At 34.8% G+C, this 21,155-nt stretch overlaps 1 protein-coding gene across 13 annotated transcripts in view; it reads right to left on the minus strand.

The window, feature by feature from the left end:
- Positions 1–21,155, minus strand: part of CDC42BPA (CDC42 binding protein kinase alpha) — a 296,694-nt gene that overhangs the window by 122,656 nt on the left and 152,883 nt on the right. For all 13 annotated transcript variants that reach the window (XM_055582031.1, XM_055582040.1, XM_055582035.1 and 10 more), the window contains 4 exons: positions 13,130–13,330; positions 10,949–11,197; positions 10,315–10,394; positions 7,052–7,218 (listed from right to left, as the gene is read on the minus strand). In XM_055582031.1, coding sequence (XP_055438006.1) covers positions 7,052–7,218; positions 10,315–10,394; positions 10,949–11,197; positions 13,130–13,330 — 697 coding nt within the window. The remainder of the gene's footprint in view (positions 1–7,051; positions 7,219–10,314; positions 10,395–10,948; positions 11,198–13,129; positions 13,331–21,155) is intronic.

Here is a 21,155-nt window from a genome sequence, read left to right on the forward strand (position 1 = left end):
TGCACCCACATCTGAAAGTGGGTGGACTGGACCTTGGAGGAGGCTGCAGATCCAAGGTACTGGCAGCAGTGACCTCTCGAGCAGAGGCGGTAGAAAGTGAAAGTGATGAGTGAGAGCAAAGTGGCTGTGATGAGGGCCACAGATGGAGGATTTCTGAAGCGGAGGGGGAGGGTAAGAAAGGAAAGAAGGCAGGCAAAGAGAAATGAAGGAATGCATTTCCTGCTGTCTGTCCACAAACCTGTGGGTTCTTCCACCGAAAAGGTCCAGGTACCAAGCATACACTTCCTAGACTCTGCCAATAGCTTTTACCATGCACACACTCCTAACTTTAGTGGTGAGTCAGCTCTGGGAAGAGAAACCCAAAATTTGTGCTATAGCGCCACCTTTTGGAAAGCAAAAGAACGGCTTCTGATTGCCAATCTGCTGAATTAAGGGTCAAAGGAAAACTTCACCTAAAAAGAAAGGTGTTTGCTACTTCAATGTTATGGCAGAGACACATTTCATGAAACACTATGAAAACCCATGTAATATAGTATCCAAAAAGGAAAATGACAATTTTCTAGGCAACCGTCTCAAAGATACAGAATACTGCAGTCTAACTGATAAAGAATTCAAAATAATTATGAAGAAATTCAACAAGCTACAAGAAAACACAGAAAGGCAACTCAGTGAAGTCAGGAATAAAATTAACGAATAGAAGGAGCATTTACTAGAGAGACTGATACTACAAAAAAGAACAAAACAAGAATTCTGGAGCTGAAGAACTCAATAAGTGAGAGCAATACTGGATTAGAAAGCACTGGGAGTAGAACAGATCAGATGGAAGAAAGAATAAGCCATATGGAGGACAGGAATTGAGAAATGATTCGGGTGTAAGGGGAGTGAGAACTAAGTTTTTTTTTTTAAAGTGAAAACTGACAAGAGTTATCAGACTGCATTTAAAAAGTAAAAATAAGAATAAAAGGTATATCAGAAGGAGAAGAGACAGAGACAGGGGCAGAGAGTTTATTTGATGAAATAATAGCTGAGAACTTCCCAAACCTGGAGAAAGAACTGGACATGCAATTCTAAGAAGCTAATAGAACACCCTGCTGTCCCAATGCAAAAAGATCTTTTCCAACACATTTTAGAATGAAAACTATCAAAAGTCAATACTAAAGGAAGAATTTTAAAGGCAGCAGGGGAAAAAAGAAAGTATCCTACAAAAGAATCTCCATTAGGTAATAAGCAGATTTCTCAGCAGAAATTCTACAGGCCAGGAGAGAGCAGAATAACATACTCAAAGAATTGAAAGATAAAAGCTCCTAGTCAAGAATACCCTACCTGGAAAAGTTATTCTTCGGATATGAAAGAGAAATAAAGGTTTTCCTAGACAAATAAAAGCTGAGAGTTCACCACCGCTACAAATGCTGAAAGGCGTTCTTCAAGCGGAAACAAAAAAGATGAAAGTACACAAGGCTCTGATCACGGTAACAAATACAGTCAGAATTAGAAAACTGTAACTGTGTTTTAGAATAGTGTGTTAATTAATTATAGCATAAATGTTAAAGGAAAAGAGCATTAAAACTTACTATAGCTACTACCATTTGGTAGCAAATTCACAGCATAAAAAGTGACCATTTGTGACATCGAAAATATAATAGGAGATGTAAACTGATGAAACCTCTATAGGTGAGGGAAGATGGGCTGCTATCAGCAGAAAAAGGACTAGTTTATCAATTAGATACTTATGTAGATGTCATGGTAAAGACAAAGCAAAAATTTAGAGGAGAGACATGACATAAAAAAGGGAACAATGAGCACATCACCATTGTAAATCATCTACAAAGGTAGACAAAAAAAGAAGAAAAAACCCAATGGAGACACAAAATAACCAGAAGGCAAAAGATCAATGGTAGTAATAAGTCCTTACATACCAATAATCACCCTAAATGGATTGAATGGATTGAATTTACCAAACGAAAGGCACAAAGAGGATGACTGGAAAAAAAAAAGTTCCAACTATATGCTGCCTACGAGAGTCATTTCAGCTCTATCAACACAAAAAAGCTCAAAGTGAAGGGATGGAAGATAATATTTCAGAAAGCAAAACAAAGTGAGTGTAGCCATACTTATATCAGACAAAATATACTTCAGCCAAAAACAGCAAGACAAAGAAGGTCATTATAATGATAAAGGGGTCAACACATCAAGAAGATATAACAACTGTAAATATACAGGCTCCAAACAGCAGAGCACCAAAATATATTAAATACTAACAAACCCTAGGAGAGAAACAGACAACAAAATAATAGTAGGGGACTTCAGTAGGCCACTCTCAGCAATGATAAATTATACAAACAGAAAATCAACAAGGAAATGTTGGAAATGAAGCATCTTAGAAAAATAGATTTAACAAACATATATAGAACATTCCATACAACAGCAGCAGAATATACATTCTTCTCAAGTGCACACAGAACATTCTCCAGAACAGATCATATGACAGGACAAAAAACATATCTTTACAAACATAAAAAGACTGCAATCACACCAATTATCTTTGCTGGTCACAATGGTATGAAAATAGAAACTGATAAAAAGAGGAAAGTGAGAAGATCTACAAACATGTGGAAACTAAACAACATACTTCTGAACAACCAATGGGTGAAAGAAGAAATGAAGAGAAAAAAAATCTCAAAACCAATGAAATTGGAAATATGACATTATCAAATTTGTGGGATGCAGCAAAGCGGTTCTGAGAAGAAAGTCTATTGTAAAAAAATGCATATATTAAAAAATTAGAAATATCGCAAATAACCTAACTTTACATCTCAAGGAATTAAACAAGAAGAATAAATTAAGCCCTTGGATGGCATCACTGACTTGATGGACATGAGTCTGAGCAATCTCCAGGAATTGGTGATGGACAGAAAAGCCTGGCGTGCTGCAGTCCATGGGGTCGCAAAGAGCTGGACACGACTGAACTGAACTGAAAGTTAGCAGAAGGAATGAAATATAAAGTTTAGAGCTGAAAGGAATGAAACAGACAAGAAAAACTACAGGAAGGATCAATCAGATTAAAAGCTGGTTGTTTGAAAAGACAAACAAAAGTGACAAAACTTTCATCTAGACTAAGAAAGAAGAGAGAAGATTCAAATAGAATTAGAAATGAAAGAGGAGACATTACATGGGATGCTATAGAAATACAGAGGCTCATAGGAGACTACTATGGATAACTGTATGCCAAGAAATTACATAACCTAGAAGAAGTGAACAGATTTTTAGGAACAAAACTGACCAAGACTGAATCATGAAAAACTAGAAAATCTGAACAGACCGATAATGAGTAAAGAGATTGAATCAATAATCAGAAACCTCCCAAAAAGAAAATTTCAAGACCAGATGGCTTCACTGATGAATTTTACCAGTCATTTTAAGAAGAATTAACATCAATCCTCCTCTTTTCCAAAATACTGAGGAGGAGGGAACACCTCCAAACTCATTCTACGAAGCCAGAACTACCTTAATACCAAAACCAGATAAGGAGACCACAAGAAAACCATAGTTGTCCCTTGAACAACACCACTTTGTACTGCACAGGTCCATTTATACACAATTTTTTTTTCAGTAAATATGTACTACATGATCCCCAGTTGGTTGAACTTGTAGATGCAGAATCATGGTTACAGAGGACCAACTATAAAGTTATACACAGCTTTTTGACTACACAGGGCTTGTGCCACACATCCCTGTGTTGTTCAAGGGCCAACTGTATTAACCAATATCTCTGAAGAATATAGATGTAAAGTTTTTCAGTAAAATATTAGTAAAGCAAATTCAAGCACACATTAAAAGGATTATACATCATGATCAAATGAGATTTTTCCCTGGCATGCAAGAATAGCTCAACACACATAAAACAATAAATGTAATGCATCACATTAATAAATTGAAAGATAAAAATCACACAATCATTTCAATAGATGCAGAAAAAGCATCTTAAAAAATACAACATCCTTTCATGATGAAAACCCTTAAAAGGCTGGGTACAGAAGGAAAATAACTCAACACAGTAAAGGCCATATACAACAAACCGACAGATAATATATTCAATGGAGAAAAACTGAAAGATTCTCCTCTAAGGTCCAGAACAAGAAAAGGATGGCCATTCTCATTACTCTTATTCAATATATAGTACTAAAATTCCTAGCTATAACAATTAAGCAAAATAAATAAATAAATAAATAAAAGGTATTGAAATTGCAAAGAAGTAAAACTGTCAGTATTTGCCAATGTAATTTTATAGGTATAAATCTCAAAGAGGCAACCAAAAAATCTTCCGGAACCAATCAACTATTTTGGTAAAGTGTAGGATACAAAATTAACATACAGGAATTAGCTGCATTCCTTTACACAAATAATGAATATCTGAAAAAGAAATAAAATAAAACTATCCCATTCACAATAGCATCAAAAGCAAGAAACTATTCAGGAATAAACTTAACCAAGGATGTGAAAGATATGTACAATAAAAATGACAAGACTTTGCTAAAAGAAACTGAAGAAGATACAAACAGAAAGCATCCCATGTTCATGGATCAGAAGAATTAACACTGGTAAAATATACATACTACCAAACCCATCTACAGAATCAACACAACTTGCATCAAAATACCAAAGGCATTCTTCATAAAATAAAAGAAACAATCCTAAATGTTTGTGGAACCACGAAAAACACTGAATACTGAAAGCAATTTTGAGAAAAAAGAACAAACCTGGAAGTATCCCGATTTCAAACCATATTACAAAGTCATAATGTTAAAAATAGTAGTGTACTGGCACAAAACAGACACAGAGACCAATGGAGTAGAGAGCCCAGAGTTAAATCCCAGTATATACAGTCAAGTGATACTTGACAAGGGAGTCAAGAACCTAAGGTGGAAAAGACAGTCTCTTCAACAACTGGTGCTGGGAAAACCAGAGAAACACATGCAGAACACTGAAACTGGACTTCTAACTCATACTACTCACAAAAATTAACTCAAAATGTTTCAAAGACTTCCGTAAGATCCATATGTTTCATACATGAAAATGTAGTAAAAAAAAAGCTCCTTAACACTGGCCTTGGCAATGATTTTTTTGAATATGATGTCAAAAATACAACAAAAGAAAAAAATCAGTAGACTACACCAAACTCAAGAGTGTCTGTATAGCAAAAAAAAGAAAAAAAATACAGAATGGCAGAAAATTTTTGCAACTGTCCACTGGATAAAGGGTTAATATCCAAACTATATATAGAACTCATACAACTTAATAACAAAGAAGCAAGCAATGTGACTTCTAAAAGGGCAGAAAAACTAAACAAACATTTCTGCAAAGAGAACATTATAAATGAGCAACACGGCACATGAAAAGATGCTTAACATCACTGATCATGGGAGAAATGCAAATCAAAACCACAATAAGATATCACCTCACACCTGTTAGAGTATCTAAGAAGAGACATGTGAAGGTAAGGATGTGGTGAAAAGGGAACCCTTATAGACTCTGGAAAACTATATGGAGGGTCCTCAAAAATTCAAAAATAAATCTACCTTAAAGATACAGCAATTCCACTTCTGGGTATACATCTAAAGAAAATGAATACAGATGTTTGAAGGGTCTGAGTTCAAGACAAATCAGCAAATGAGACTGGAAACAGTTGGTTTATTAAGAAAAATAAAACCAGGAGATAAAGTGTTCCAAAAGCCAAGAAAAAGTGCTATCAGGAGAGGAATATGATCAACTGGTTAAATTCTGATAGGCTAGAAGATGAAGGCCTAATAATGAAGGAAATAATCATTGGATTTTGCAACACAGGCTAGAGAAATGAACTAAGGAAAAAAAGTGGGATTGCTGGGCAGCATCAAGATCTTAGTAAACTTGAGATTACTTTTCAGGAATTTCAAGTGGGATTAGCTGGCATGCTGTGTGTTCTCAGTAAGCAACTTTCAGCCACATAGTTATATGCAAAGTATTTAAACATGGTTGGGGTTCTGCCAAAGGAGTGTGACTAACAGAAAGAGGAGCAATAGCTTTAAGAGTGTATGTAAGGGTATAATTAAGATTGACCAAGAATGAGACCTGACGGTATAAGGGGAATAGGGAAAGGGTGACAGAATTATAGGTAACGGTGGAATCGAAGGACAACACACAAGACACCAGAGAGAGTTAACTAGAAAATTACAAGCAGGAATATACAGAAGGTTTGCTTGAAATTGAGATTAATAAAGCATTTTAGACACTGTAATCTAAGATATATCGTACTACCACCAGAAGGAGTGGCAGAGGTAGGGTGGAGAACAAGCTCACTGAAAGTGAAGAATCAACAAAGAAGTCAGAATATGAAAAGGTTCCCTAACGTGCATTTTAAAATCACTAAATGTTACAACAGGGGTGACACTGTAGAGAAGGACAGTTCGCTAGAAGCTAGAATTTTTAAGGACTGAGGAAATATGGTAGGGAGTCTTATAAAAAGTGCTACTATAGGATGAGAAGGGCTCAGTTTTCATTAGTAGTATTGAATACTACTTTCTTCTCCTCAGAGGTACTTATTCCCACAGATTTATATACATAAATATGTACGTGGGGGAAACAAATGCTATTTTGTTGTTTACTGTTAGTTTTGTGAGTTTACGTGAGTGGTATTAAACTGTATGAGCTTCCCTGGTGGCTCAGATGGTAAAGAATCTGCCTGCAATGCGGAAGACCTGGATTCGATCCCTGGGTTGGGAAGATCCCCTAGAGGAGGGCATGGCAACCCACTCCAGAATTCTTGCCTGGAGAATCCCACGGACAAAGGAGCCTGGTGGGCTACAGTCATAAGGTTGGAAAGAGTCGGACGTGACTGAGCAACTAAGCACAGCAACACAGCATTATACTGTATTTATACTGTATTCTGCATAAATTTCATTTTTCCATTTAATAAAAAAAAGTTCTTTTCAAGATAAAACAATCACTTACAATAAACAGTTTCTACACTGTGAGTCCAATACAAAAAGGGAAAACATTATCTTTAAAATATATTTACCTTGAAGCTTTCTACTAAGTTCAAGTTTTTCCTGCTCAAGGCGCTTAATTCTTCTTTCATAAGCTTCAGTTGCTAAGTTGTTATCTAGAGTCCTCTGCACATTAACATCGAGATCCAATGGTGTGGGACCAGCTGTAACTCTTAAACAGCTTCGATCAGAAAGAACACTGGAAAAAAAAGGGGGGGAGGGGGAAATATGGGTTTACACTGAAATAAGTCTGAAAAGATAACCTTTTGAAACTGTTCATTTAAAACATGGATCTGAACATCTAGTTACAGCTAGCCATCTGGAATGATTACAAAATACTTTTTTTTTTCAAAATCACCATAAACAACCTTTTAGAAGCAGGGGCTGTGCCACATGGCTTTCAGGATCTTGGTTTCCCAACCAGGGATCAAACCCAGGCTACTTGCAGCGGAAGCACCAAGTCCTAAGTCCACCAGAGAATTCCTTAGAAGCATTTTTGAAAATAAAAACTTAAATAGTCCTGATTATCTTGAATTTATTCTAGTAACTATAAATTATAAAATGAAGCTTGCTGAAGGGTTACGGGTAGCTTAAAACAATGTGACCACCTAAGTGAAACAGCAATCAAAAGCACCAACCATGGTCCTCTGTGGAATTATAAAATGCCTTCATAGCTACTTACATAAAATGCTTCATAAGCAAATACACTGCTCAACACAAGGAATATAGCCAATATTTTATAATTACTATAAATGGAGTATAACTTTAGTGTGAATTAGTATACTGTATATCTGTAACTTGTATATCAACTATACCCTTTGATTAAAAATTTTTAAGTGAAATGCTTTAATTCAATACAATTTAATTAAAAACATTTGAAGTGTTGGACACTCAGCAGTGAACGGAACAGACAAAATGTGCCCATATAGAGGCTTTTACTCCAGTAGCAGAGACAAAAATAAACAAACAAGGAAAATACTCAGTACATGGCAGTGTTAATAGGCTAAGAAGAAAACAAAAAACAGGAAAGGCAGGCAACTTCATTTCCCCTTTCTGTCTTTTGAAATGAGGTATTGAGGGGGAGTAAATTAAAATGTAGATAAAGTGGTCAGGAAAGTCATTACTCAGAAAGTAACCTTGAAAAAGTCCAGAAAAAATAAATGGCCCTGTCAAGGTAATATGAGAGGAAAGACATTCCCAGCAAATGGAGTAGAAGTACAAACACACCATCAAGTGTACTTCAATAAAATAAACCTAATACAAGAAAAAAAGAAGTGCAAAAGTCCTGAGGCAAGAGTTCTCTGGCATGTTCACAGGCCAGAAAGGAGACCTGTGGGGCTGCAAAGTGAGCAAGGGCAAGAGTAGTAGGAAATAAAATGAGAAAGAAAGTGAGCCTTGTTGGGTCTCATAAGAACTCTGTTTGGAGTTAAGATATGAAGCCACTGGAGGTGGGGGCAGTGAGGATTGGTCCTGCACAGGTGAGTGACATACTCTGACTTATCATTTAGCAGAATCAATCAGACAGATTCAGAGAAATATAAGAAATGACATTATGAACATCTGAAGTAGGTGATTAAGACAGATTTTGAGTAGAAGAGAGGCCTCAGCTGGAAATATACATTTTAGAAGTCATCAGCAAATACCACCTAGGGGAGCATCAGAAAGTAAATGGAAAAGATTCAAAGACGAAGCCACAAGCCACAGGATATTAGGAGGGATGTGGAGAATGAGTGGGAGTGGCCAGAAAGACAAGGAGAAATGAGGCAAGTGTTCTGGAAAGTGTTGTAATGGAAAGGAGCTGTGGCAAGGAAATGAGACTAGGCAAATAAGGATGACTTAAGGATGACTAGGACCAAAGAAATGACCATCAAATTTAGCGCCAGGGAGGCCAGCAGTGACATCGATAAAAATCAGTTTGTGTCAAGTGATGGGAGCACAAACTTGACTGGAATGGTACCAAGAAAGAAGAGGATGAGAAAAATGGAGAAAGTCAGGGCAACAGTTTGAAGTAATTCTGCTGTACTGAAGAGCATAAAAATGGTTGGTAGCAGGTGAAGAAAGTTGGATTAAGAGAGATTTTTTTATTTTGCTTTAAGATGAAAGAAAAACCTACATTTTGTGAGCTGATGAAAATGGTCTGTTATGCAAATTACACAAAGGGGAAATTTTATGATTTAACAGTAACACACTAGAGTAGGCAAGAAGGAACAGAAGGGATGGGCGCTAGGTAGGGAGCTCATCTCACATAGTCATACACATAAAGAAGAGTATATGGGTCTAGAGGTATGCAGGCTGTAAATGAGGTGATGCGGCTTGTGGAAGCTGTCTGCTGACAGCTCCAATCTCTCTGTGAAAGGGGAAGTGAGGTCATCAGGTGAGAGTAAGAATGACAGAGGTTTCACAGGCAAAGTATAAAGTAGGAGATAGTTACCTAGGAGAGTAAAGAGTGAATACACTAGGGTAATACAGTATATTTGCCAGGCAGCAACAAGGGGCACTTGGGATTGGTAATCACAAACTTAAAGTGAGATCAGTAAGAGTACTCAGATATTTTTCTCTAGACAATCTAAACTGCATATAGGTACAGGCAGAAAACCGAGTTGTAATAAGGAATGGTAACTTAGCAAAACCAATGTCATAGAATGAGATAGTCAGGAACTGAGAAGCACCCAAGGAGTGACTGTAATCATTCTCAATGAAGTTTAAGGAATGGTAAGGAGGAAACAGGGCTTCCCTTGTGGCTTCAGCTGGTAAAGAATCTGCCTGCAATGCAGGGGACCTGTGTTCCATCCCTGGGTTGGGAAGACACCCTGAAGAAGGGAAAGGCTACCCACTCCAGTATTCTGGCCTGAAGAATTCCATGGACTCTATAGTCCATGGGGTCCCAAAGAGATGGACATGACTGAGCGACTTTAACTTTCACAAGGAAGAAAGAGATACAAGTAGAATGAGGGTCAGTGGAAAGAGGGCTAAGATCGATGGGTTGAAAGACTGATGTTTGGAACCTAGAAAATATTTCAATAGCCTAAGACTCTTCTAATTCCTGTTCCATTGCTAACAGATTCTGAGCTCTCTCTGTGTTCTAGTCTTTCTCCCCCCAAAATGAGTTAAGATTCTTATATTAATATGTCTTATTCACTTTGTAATGTCTAAGTTTTCCTAGAAGCAGCTTCAATCCATTAAAAAAAATATTTTTTTTACTTATAAGGCTCTCTTATGCATTATAGTTTTAAAACCTCAATTCATTTTTAATTTGCTCTAAATTATCCAAATCACATTAACTTTTCAAACTTACCAGCTACTGGTATATGTAAAACCAACAAATGGCAGATGGTGACCAGAAAAGGCAGTATGTGTTGGTGGGGGCATCGTTTCCTAAAGGAGGAAGAAACATCTGGTAAAAAATGAGTAACTATAAACTGTAGACTGGGCTATAAAAATTCACTGTCAACAATTTACAAACACTGATAAGTTTGGTCTAGACGTTTAGTGATTAAAAAATTTAGACCATAAACACTGCTACTGTAGAATTCTAATAAAAAGAAAGGAAAGATTTAAAGTCTGATGGATACCGAGAGTACAAGCATTATTCATGTATTCCATATATGTGATTTGCCTAGTTGTTAAAATTTATTTGTAATCCCAAACCAATATTCACAAATACTTTTGTAGTTATTTTCAGATATTTGCAGAGCAAACAAAAATTTGCACTGCCCTACACACATGTTCCCAGCCAGAGCGGAACAAGGAGATGCTCTGCCCTCTTGTTTCAGATCTCATTCAGTAAGCAAGCGGTTTTTTTCAAGGTCTACATGTTCCCTGACAACTGTTGAAGTGATAAATGGTAAGGTGGCCTATAAAATTACTTTATAACCATTTTTTTTTTTTTAAAGCAGAGAGACAGAACTTCTTTAAACAATCATACTCACAGAATTCTTTAAACAATCATCATCCACATCAAAATTCGACGTATCTGTTGGGCTACTAACTTCTGGAATATAAGGTGCTTCACAGTTTCGAATATTATCCCAATCAATTCCATTGAAAAATGGGTGCTTCTTAAAGTCTTCTATTCCATTTTGACCAAGTCGATGTTCTCTGCTACAGATGAGTCTTCGAATAAGATCCTTAGCATTTTCAGACACATCACTCACTTGAGGAGGAAACTGAAACCTCTCCTAAATAGAGAATAATAGAAACAAAATATAAATCACTAATTTACTAAGTAGGTTGATGCTAACACTGACCTCCTTAAATATATATATATTTTAAAATATCTAATAAATATGTACTGGTACAAAGTACTGACACTAAAGGAGATTCAAGAATAAATTTAAAAGAATCATTTTCCTAAAAGAACTTTTCATATGTAACTTAGTCATATATATACTACAGAAAGAATAAGTTAAATGTAAAAACACCTTAAATGCTGTCAAAATAAAAAGAATTCACTAAATGTAATAGAATTTACATAATCAATAGTATATCTGATTATGATAACGATTATGATATTATGAAATCATAATCAATATTACGATATTGATTATATGATAACATTCATATAAGTCACACACTAATGATTAATACTAAACATTTGTAAAGAATGTAACATGTACTACTAGAAGTATGTTACTTGTTTAGCTCATTTAATCCTCAGAGCCACTGTATTACTCTAATTTTATAGAAAAGGAAACAAAGAAACAGTTAAAACAATTGCTCAAGGTTACATAATCAATGGTAGAGCTAGGATTTGAACTGAAACTGATTCCAGAATCTGTGCTCTCAACAACCATGCTACAGTACAATGACTTCTATCAGAAATGCTTTACATGCTATTGACAACTTTGGAGCTATTTCTTGTTTTCAAACTCTTGATTATCTTTGCAGCCAGACAGAAAAGCATCAACTTTGCAAAACTAATATATATATATATATATATATATATATATATATATATATATATATATATATATATATATTTGGGGCTTCCCTAGGGGCTCAGTAGTAAAGAATCCGCTTGCAATGCAAGAGACCTGGGTTCAATTCCTGGGTCAGGAAGATCCCCTGGAGAAGGAAATGGCAACCCACTCCAGTAGTCTTGGCTGGGAAATCCCATGGACAGAGGAGCCTGACGGGTTACAGTCCATGGGGTCACAAAACAGTTGGATATGACTTAGCAACTAACAACAACTATATATATATATAGCAATTAATTATAATTGTATTACCACAACAAATTAAAAAGAACAGATTAGCACTCCCTTTATGGGATATTCCTATTCATATTCTAGGTTTTTGCAATTACTCACAATCTTCTGAGACTGATAATCAGAGTCTCCCTCTTCTTATACAATCTATTTCATTTGGTATTAAATGGATTAAAATTTTATTCTTTCCTGCTGTGCATCTGGACTGTTTCCAATGTTTGATGATCATAAATAATACTGGGATAAGTATTCTCACACATATAGCTTTGTTCTATGAATATTCCCTCATGGTAGATTCTTAATATTGAAGGTGCCCAACCAAAAGTTTTAACCATTTCTTTCTAAGGTTGTTGATGAATACTTACAGACTTCTTGAGAGAAAAATTATATCAATTTACATCCCTATCAATGATGTCTAATCTAACACTGTTCTTTTCAATGGATCATTTATAGTACAGAGTACTATTTTCTTTTCATCTTTACCAATTTGACAGGGAGAAAAGTATACCATGCTTATTTTAATTTGGATTTCATCTATCTATTATTATTAAGATTAAGAATTTTAAATGCATTCTAGTCATGATTATACTGATACTATAGTAGTAATGATAAATTGTCTGCTCATGATCTTTGTTACTCTACTGGAGAGATCATTTAATTGTCTACTTATTAGCATCTCTGCAAAATTACAAGATGAGGACTAACAATTTTATGCATAATTTATAGATTTTTAAAAAATAATTTATGGATTTTTATTACTCATGTTGGTCATGTTCCCTGCTAGCATAGAAATTAGATTATTTATTGTTTTTGGAAAATTATTCTCTTTTTAAATATCACATTTTAATTTTATTATATGTATTATTTGCCACACTAATGTGAAAAATAGTAAAATATACTAACTTTGTGATTCATGATTTTTCCATATGTTTCCACCAGAGATTCTGCATAAAATGGTGTTTCTCCATAAAGCATTTCATACATACAGACCCCCAAAGACCACCAGTCACACTCAGGTCCATATCTGCCTTTTCCATCTTCCATGGCTTGAAGGATTTCAGGAGAGATATAATCTGGAGTTCCAACAGCCACTGAGGATTGGACCTGAAGAAGTTCACATTGTTAGTAATCAACCATAATATATTAGAAATAAATAATTATTTTAATTAGAAATGTTTATATTTACATAGAAACACAATAAGCACTATTTCATAACAACTTCAATTTTGTCATTATCTGAATTTAGTCTCCTTGTGCATGTAAGTTAAAATATATATAATCACCACACCAACAAGTTCTCCAGATTTTTAACACTATAGAATGTTTATTATAGCTGTTATTTAGTTGACTACACTTAGAGTAAAAATACATGATTTGAACACCACAGCCACAAACCACAGATTGAATATTTATATTAGAACATTCTTATTATTGATATTATCTGTCCAACATTGCCATATATTAAGTGGAACTTTGAAAATTTTACAATTAATTATGTGGGGGAAAAAACAGAAACAAACCTGGCTACTATTATAAGCAGCTTGGAGATTAGTTTAAAACATTTTAAAGATAATCTAACTAAATAAATGTTAATAATGTCCTGCAAACTATTTATTTAAAAAATTATAAAAGGGGAAAAATATTATTCAAAACACTGAGTCTAAACAGAGAACATACAATTATGGCAAGGTGGCAACCCACTCCAGTGTTCTTGCCTGGAGAATCCCAGGGACGGGGGAGCCTGGTGGGCTGCTATCTATGGGGTCGCACAGAGTCGGACACGACTGAAGCGACTTAGCAGCAGCAGCAGCAACAGATATAACTAAGAAAACAACAGCTAAAAACAGATCCTGGGCACATATCTTTTAAGGTATTCCAAAATAAAAGAAAATTAGTTTTATATATGTTTTTAGAGAACATACCAAGAAATGAACATTCTCAAGATAAAATAATGGTTAATATTCTGAATTTCCTAAAGTACCATTCTTAATAATTATTAGAACAGACTTCTTTGGCAATACTGAGATTAAGTAACTTGAAAATTCTTGAAAACTCTTAAAAATACTAGATAAAATATAACAACCATTTTCTAAATGTATATATAAATAAGCCTTTAAATAAAGAGACATTCTTAGATATATGTAATCAAGAAATGATTGGAAACCAGGGCAATAAGCATTAGAGCAGGAGTGCAGTTGGGAAATTGTGTTCATTTTCTAGGTACTTAACTTTTAACATATACATAAGGTCAAAAAGAAAGATCCTGTGGTTACTTGAGGTTTAAAGTAAAAGCCTGCCCCATATAATCTTTATCCTAAAAGGTGTGTGTGCGTGTGTGTGTTAGTCAGTCAGCCATTCGCTTAGTCGTGTCTGACTCTTTGTGACCCCAAGAATTGTAGCCCGCCAGACTACTCTGCCCATGGAATTCTCCTGGCACAAATACTGGAGTGGGTAGCCATTCCCTTCTCCAGGCCTAAAGGGTATATTGTAAGTAAAAAGGTGAATTACAAAATCTGCCATTCAGCAGAGAAAGACAGTGACATATATGAAAAAAAATTCACTCCTTTAGAAATTCATAACTTTTAGGTCACATAGTCCCACCATTTGGGATTCTAATGCACAGGACTTCTGTGATTCAGAAATTCTCAAGCCAAGAAACTGGCATAATACTGGCATCAGCTTAGGTGCCCCTAGAAAGCTTCTCATAACAGATTCAAAACTACCTGGAGGATACATGCTCAAACTTGGCCTCATATAATTCTCACACATAACAATTCACTAAAAGATGAGTTCAGAATCCAATAATATAACTAAATGAGGAAACATTCCATTTATGAGCAAAAGCCAGAAATCCAAACAACACAATCAGACCTCAAAAAATTATCAGTTCCACGTCATAAAATAAGTATGTTTAAAATTATTAGATAACAAAAAATCTAAAGCATATGAAAAAGCTGAAAAAAATAAAGTCCTAGAATGGAAAAAACTAGTTGTCGACATAAAAGATATGAAGAAATAAAATCAGATCCACATCTGTACACTTTGTTAAACTAGAGAGCACCAAAGGTAAGAGATTCTAAAAACCTATGGAATAAAAAGAGATTTTCTACCCAAGAAATGATGATTAGACTGAAGAATTATTAATGCTAATGTGGGGGTTAGAAGAAAATGGAATTGTATTTTTCAAAGTGATGAAACAAAGTAATGGTCAATATTATATTCCCCACCCACCTAAATTATAAAACAGGAATGAGGATTAAATAAAGATATTTTCATACAAAGAGTGAGTGAACTACCACATATAGACTCTTTTAGTTAAACAGGAGTACTAAAGGATATACTTGAGAATCAAGAAACATAATCCAGAGAAAAGAATGTGACACTAGAGGCAACTGTGAACAAAGATAGTAGGAAACTTTAACATGCACCTAAGTGGTGATTAACTGGATAAACTAATGATGAAGAAAAGGAGAAAGAGGGCAATAAAGAGGAAGATGAAGATGAGCAGGAGCAATAGAAATAGGAGATGGGGGAGGAGGAGGAAGGAATAACTATTCAAAAGATGAAAAATAAGATGGAACTAAAATACCAGAAAACAAGTTACTTAGGGAGTGATTAGGATTAAAATGTTCTGAGTTTCTTGGTTTTCTATTTTTTATTTCTTATTTATTTTTTAATTATTGTTTTCAATTGTGGTAAAATACCCATGACATAAAATTTACCATCATAACCATTTCCAAATGTATAGTTTGGTGACATTAAGTACATTTACACTGATGTGCAACCATCACCGCCATCCATTTATAAAACTCTTTTCATCTTACAAAACTGAAAATCTATTAAACAATAACTCCCCCATCCCCTTCTCCTCCCAGACCCTAGCAACCACCACTGTAGCTGCTATGAATTTGACTACTCTAGGTACTTTATACAAGTGAAACTGTACAACAATCTGTTCGTTTGTGTCTGGTGTATATCACTTGGCATGTTTTTTAAAAGGTAGGATGGATCAGGATGTTCTTTTAAAGCTGAATAACGTTCCAATGTATGGATATACCACATTTTTTTTTCCCATTCATCCAATAGTGGACACCTGACTTGCTTACATCCCTTGACTTTTGTGAATAATGGTGCTGTGAACATGGGTGAACAAATATCTCTTTGAGACTCCGCTTTAACTTCTGTGGAATATGTACACAAAAGTGGAACTGCTAGATCATATGGTAATTTTATTTTCAGCTTTTTGAAGAACTGTTACACTGTTTTCCACAGTGGCTACAGCATTTTACATCTCCATCAGCAGTGCACAAAGATTCCAATTTCCCCACAACTGTATCAAAACTTGTTATTTTTTTTTTTTTTAGTAGCCATCCTAATGGTATGAAGCAGTATCTCATTGTGGTTTTGATGTGCATTTCTGTATTGACTAGTGATGTGGAGTCATTCGTCTCTCTTCTTAGGAGCAACATCACTTCAAATCCTTTGTGTATTTTGAACTGGGTTGTTAGTCTGTTATTGAGTTGCAGGAATTCTTTACACATTCTGGATAATTATCTCTTGTCAGACATACAATTTGCAACTATTTTCTCCCACTGTATAGGCTGCCCTTTCACTATAACAACTGTATCTTTTGATGCATAGAAATTTTTAATGATGATGTAGTCTACTCATCTATTTTTGTTGTTGCATATTGTTTTCTGTCATATCCAAGAAATCACTGCCAAATCCATTATCATAAAACTTCTCCCTCTGCCCATTAAATGTAAGTTTTAACTCTTACACTTAGGATTTTGATTCATTTTGAGCTAATTTTTGTATATGATGTAAGAAAAACTAAGTTTTTTTCTTTGATTAGGAATATGGGGAAAACTAGATTTTACATAAATGATAAAATTTTTAAGATAAACATTAAAATATTTGAAATAGAATGTGTAACTTCCAAAAAGGAAAAAAAAAAAGAAATAAAAAAAAATTTGACCCAGCCAACAAAAAGCAGGAAAGGGGGTAGGAAAAATGATGCAAACAAATAAGCAAAATTTATAGTAAAATAGTACAAGATACTAGAAAGAAATACAAACAAATTAATAATGAAATTCATAAATGATTAAGTTCACCTATCAAAAAGCACCATTATCACACTAGATAACAAAACCAAAATGAAAATTTTTTTCAAAAATCAGCAATAATCTGTTTAATGCACCTAGACATAGAAACTAAGAAACGTTTTTTAAGAAAAAGGATGGAAAGATATGCCAGGCATATGCTAAACAAAAGAAAGCTAAGGGAGTTGTATTAATTATCAGTCAAACTAGATTCTAAGGCCAAGATGATTATTATGATTTTTAATCATGGAAGAGCAATCCTAAATAATACGTAACTAACAACACAGCTACAAAAGAGCTGTGAAAATTACAAGGGAAAATGAAGAAATTCAACATCATAGTAAGGATTTTTAAATAATAAGTAGATCAGAAAGAAATAAAGGTAGTAAGAATATTAAAATTTTGAACAACATAATCTTATTACAGAAATCTGCAACCAAAAGTTAGAAAAAGATTCATAATTTCAAACAAATATGTAACAGTTAAAAGAACTGGCCCATGAGGAATCAAAACATAATCTTGACAAATGCTAAAAAACTGCTAACAAATAGATCCACTCTTCAGTAAAAGAAAACTTTCTATAAACACCAAATAAGTAAATATTGTACTATGAATACTAAAAGGCACATATCTAAATAATTAATGGTCCACAGAAGAATTCTCACTAAAGCTGGAAAATATTTAGTAAAATGCTCTAGGTCAAAACTTACAAAGAAAAAGTTAAGCATAAATAAACAATATTAGGAATGAAGAAAGGGGTGAAATACGCATGTAATTGAGATTTTAAAATTAGAAAGAGTACAATCTGAACAATTTTATACAAATAAAATTGAAAACTCAGAGAAAATAGATAATTTTCATAGAAAAAATGTAACTTACCAAAACTGACTCAGGAAGAAATAGAAAACCAAAGAGACCTATAACCATTAAAAAGTTTGAATCAATAGTATAAAATCTACCTGGAAAACAAACAAAATAAGAAGAAAACAAAACCTCACTGAAGCAAAGGTGATTTAAAGTGAGTTCCACCAATTACATAAGAAACAGATAATCCCAGTATTATAAGAACTGTTCTAGATCCAAAATGGGTAAGGGTGGGGGACATGGCTACCTTGTTCATTTTATAAGGCTAACACAACCTAAATACAAAACAAGGCAGACAAGAAAATTTGAGAAGGAAAATTATACTGCAAACTCAGATATAATCAATGTCAGATATGAATCTCAGATAATAAATCAATATAAAATTTTAGCATGGTCAATCTAGCAATTTGGTCAAATATAGCAAGCAATACAACTTGATGATAAAGTTACATTTACATTCAAAGAATGCATGCTTTAACATTGGACAATCTATGTCACTCATCATATAACAGGAAAAACACTCTGATATCCACTCAATAGATGCAGAAAAATGATTTGAATGTACAACATTAACAACCATTACATGGCAATCAGAAACAGAAATTTCCTTAATCTGATGAAGAATACATACCAAAAGCTTACAGCAAATATACTACTTAATTTAAAACTACAGGGAAAACACCAATAAAGCTAGGAACAACGCAAAGAAGCTCCCAATTACTGCAACATTAATACTGTGCTGAAGATCACTGACTGCATGATAGGAAAAAAAAATACAGCAAAGTAAAAATGTAAGGACTGGAAAGGACAAAACACAAAGCTGGTCATTATTTGCAGATTATAAGATTGTCTATACAGAAAAATATACATATAGAATCTATAAATTGTTTTGAACTAATAAAAAAAAGCTTAGCAAGCTTGCTTGTTTCAGGATGAATACACATACAAAAATCAACTGTGGTCCTAAAGAATAGCAACAAACTATTAAAATGCAAAATTTTAAGTTATCCATTTATAATAGCCCCAAAACAAAAAACTCCACAAGGTATCTAGGAGCAAATCTAACAAATAAAGGTAATGAAGTTACCTTTACATAATTTACCTTTACCTGAACATAATTATAAAACTTTACACAAATAAGAGAAACCTAAAACAATGAAGACAGAAACCATATTCATAGATGGGAAGATTGCAAGTTACAGACAAAGTTTTCCCGAAATTAAACTCTAAATTCAGTGAAGGTCTACAAGCTTGTATATGTGAAGGGCTGTTTATCTGTGTCTGTATGTATATAAACCAATAATATAATCCTAACAGTCATATGGAAAAACAAATGGCCAAGAACATCCAAAACAATTTCAGAGAAAGAAAAAGAATTACAGCAAGACATCCCCACACAAAAACTGACTTCTTATAAATGTATAGATTAAAATGGTTTAATTTTGACTTCAATGTGAGAAACAAAAAGCAAGCTGAAAGTTAATACAGAAACTCACAAACTTTGGGAAAAGTTAAAATTGAAGCAACTATCCAGGTAATAAATAATGATCCATACAAAATTATATAATCACAACATTTCAGAACACCAGAAATAAACATAACATCCTAAAGGCTTCCAAATAAGGGGGAAGAGTATAACACAAGCTTTGATAATTAGGATGGCATCAGATGCCTCAACAATAAATTAGAAGACAACGCAGTGTCTTCTAAATTCTAAGAGAAGAGTAAGTTCAAATCTATAACATTATGTCCAGTCTAGAAAAATTATTCATCAAGTATAAGAATACAAATGAAGGCATTTTTCAGACATGCAGGATTATGAAATATTTACTTCCAATGGAACCTTTCTGAGGTTCAGTTCAGTTGCTCAGTCGTGTCCGACTCTTTGCGACCCCATGAATAGCAGCACGCCAGGCCTCCCTGTCCATCACCAACTCCCGGAGTTCACTCAGACTCAGGTCCATAGAGTTGGTGATGCCATCCAGCCATCTCATCCTGTCATCCCCTTCTCCTCCTGACCCCAATCCCTCCCAGCATCAGAGTCTTTTTCAATGAGTCAACTCTTCACATGAGGTGGCCAAAGTACTGGAGTTTCAGCTTTAGCATCATTCCTTCCAAAGAAATTCCAGGGCTGATCTCCTTCAGAATGGAATGGTTGGATCTCCTTGCAGTCCAAGGGACTCTCAAGAGTCTTCTCCAACACCACAGTTCAAAAGCATCAATTCTTCGGCGCTCAGCCTTCTTCACAGTCCAACTCTCACATCCATACGTGACCACAGGTAAAACCATAGCCTTGACTAGACGAACCTTTATTGGCAAAGGAATGTCTCTGCTTTTGAATATGCTATCTAGGTTGGTCATAACTTTCCTTCCAAGGAGTAAGCGTCTTTTAATTTCATGGCTGCAGTCACCATCTGCAGTGATTTTGGAGCCCAGATAAATCAAGTCTGACACTGTTTCCCCATCTATTTCCCATGAAGTGATGGGACCAGATGCCATGATCTTCGTTTTCTGAATGTTGAGCTTTAAGCCAACTTTTTCACTCTCCACTTTCACTTTCATCAAGAGGCTTTTGAGTTCCTCTTCACTTTCTGCCATAAGGGTGGTGTCATCTGCATATCTGAGGTTATTGATATTTCTCCCAGCAATCTTGATTTCAGCTTGTGCTTCTTCCAGCCCAGCGTTTCTCATGATGTACTCTGCATAGAAGTTATATTAGCAGGGTGACAATATACAGCCTTGACGTACTCTTTTTCCTACTTGGAACCAGTTTGTTTTTCCATGTCCAGTTCTAACTGTTGCTTCCTGACCTACATATAGGTTTCTCAAGAGGCAGGTGGTCTGGTATTCCCATCTCTTTCAGAATTTTCCACAGTTTATTGTGATCCACACAGTCAAAGGCTTTGGCATAGTCAATAAAGCAGAAATAGATGTTTTCCTGGAACTCTCTTGCTTAACTACCA

The sequence above is a fragment of the Bubalus kerabau genome, chromosome 5 (assembly GCF_029407905.1).
Source record: "Bubalus kerabau isolate K-KA32 ecotype Philippines breed swamp buffalo chromosome 5, PCC_UOA_SB_1v2, whole genome shotgun sequence".
In the NCBI taxonomy this organism is placed as follows: domain Eukaryota; kingdom Metazoa; phylum Chordata; class Mammalia; order Artiodactyla; family Bovidae; genus Bubalus; species Bubalus kerabau.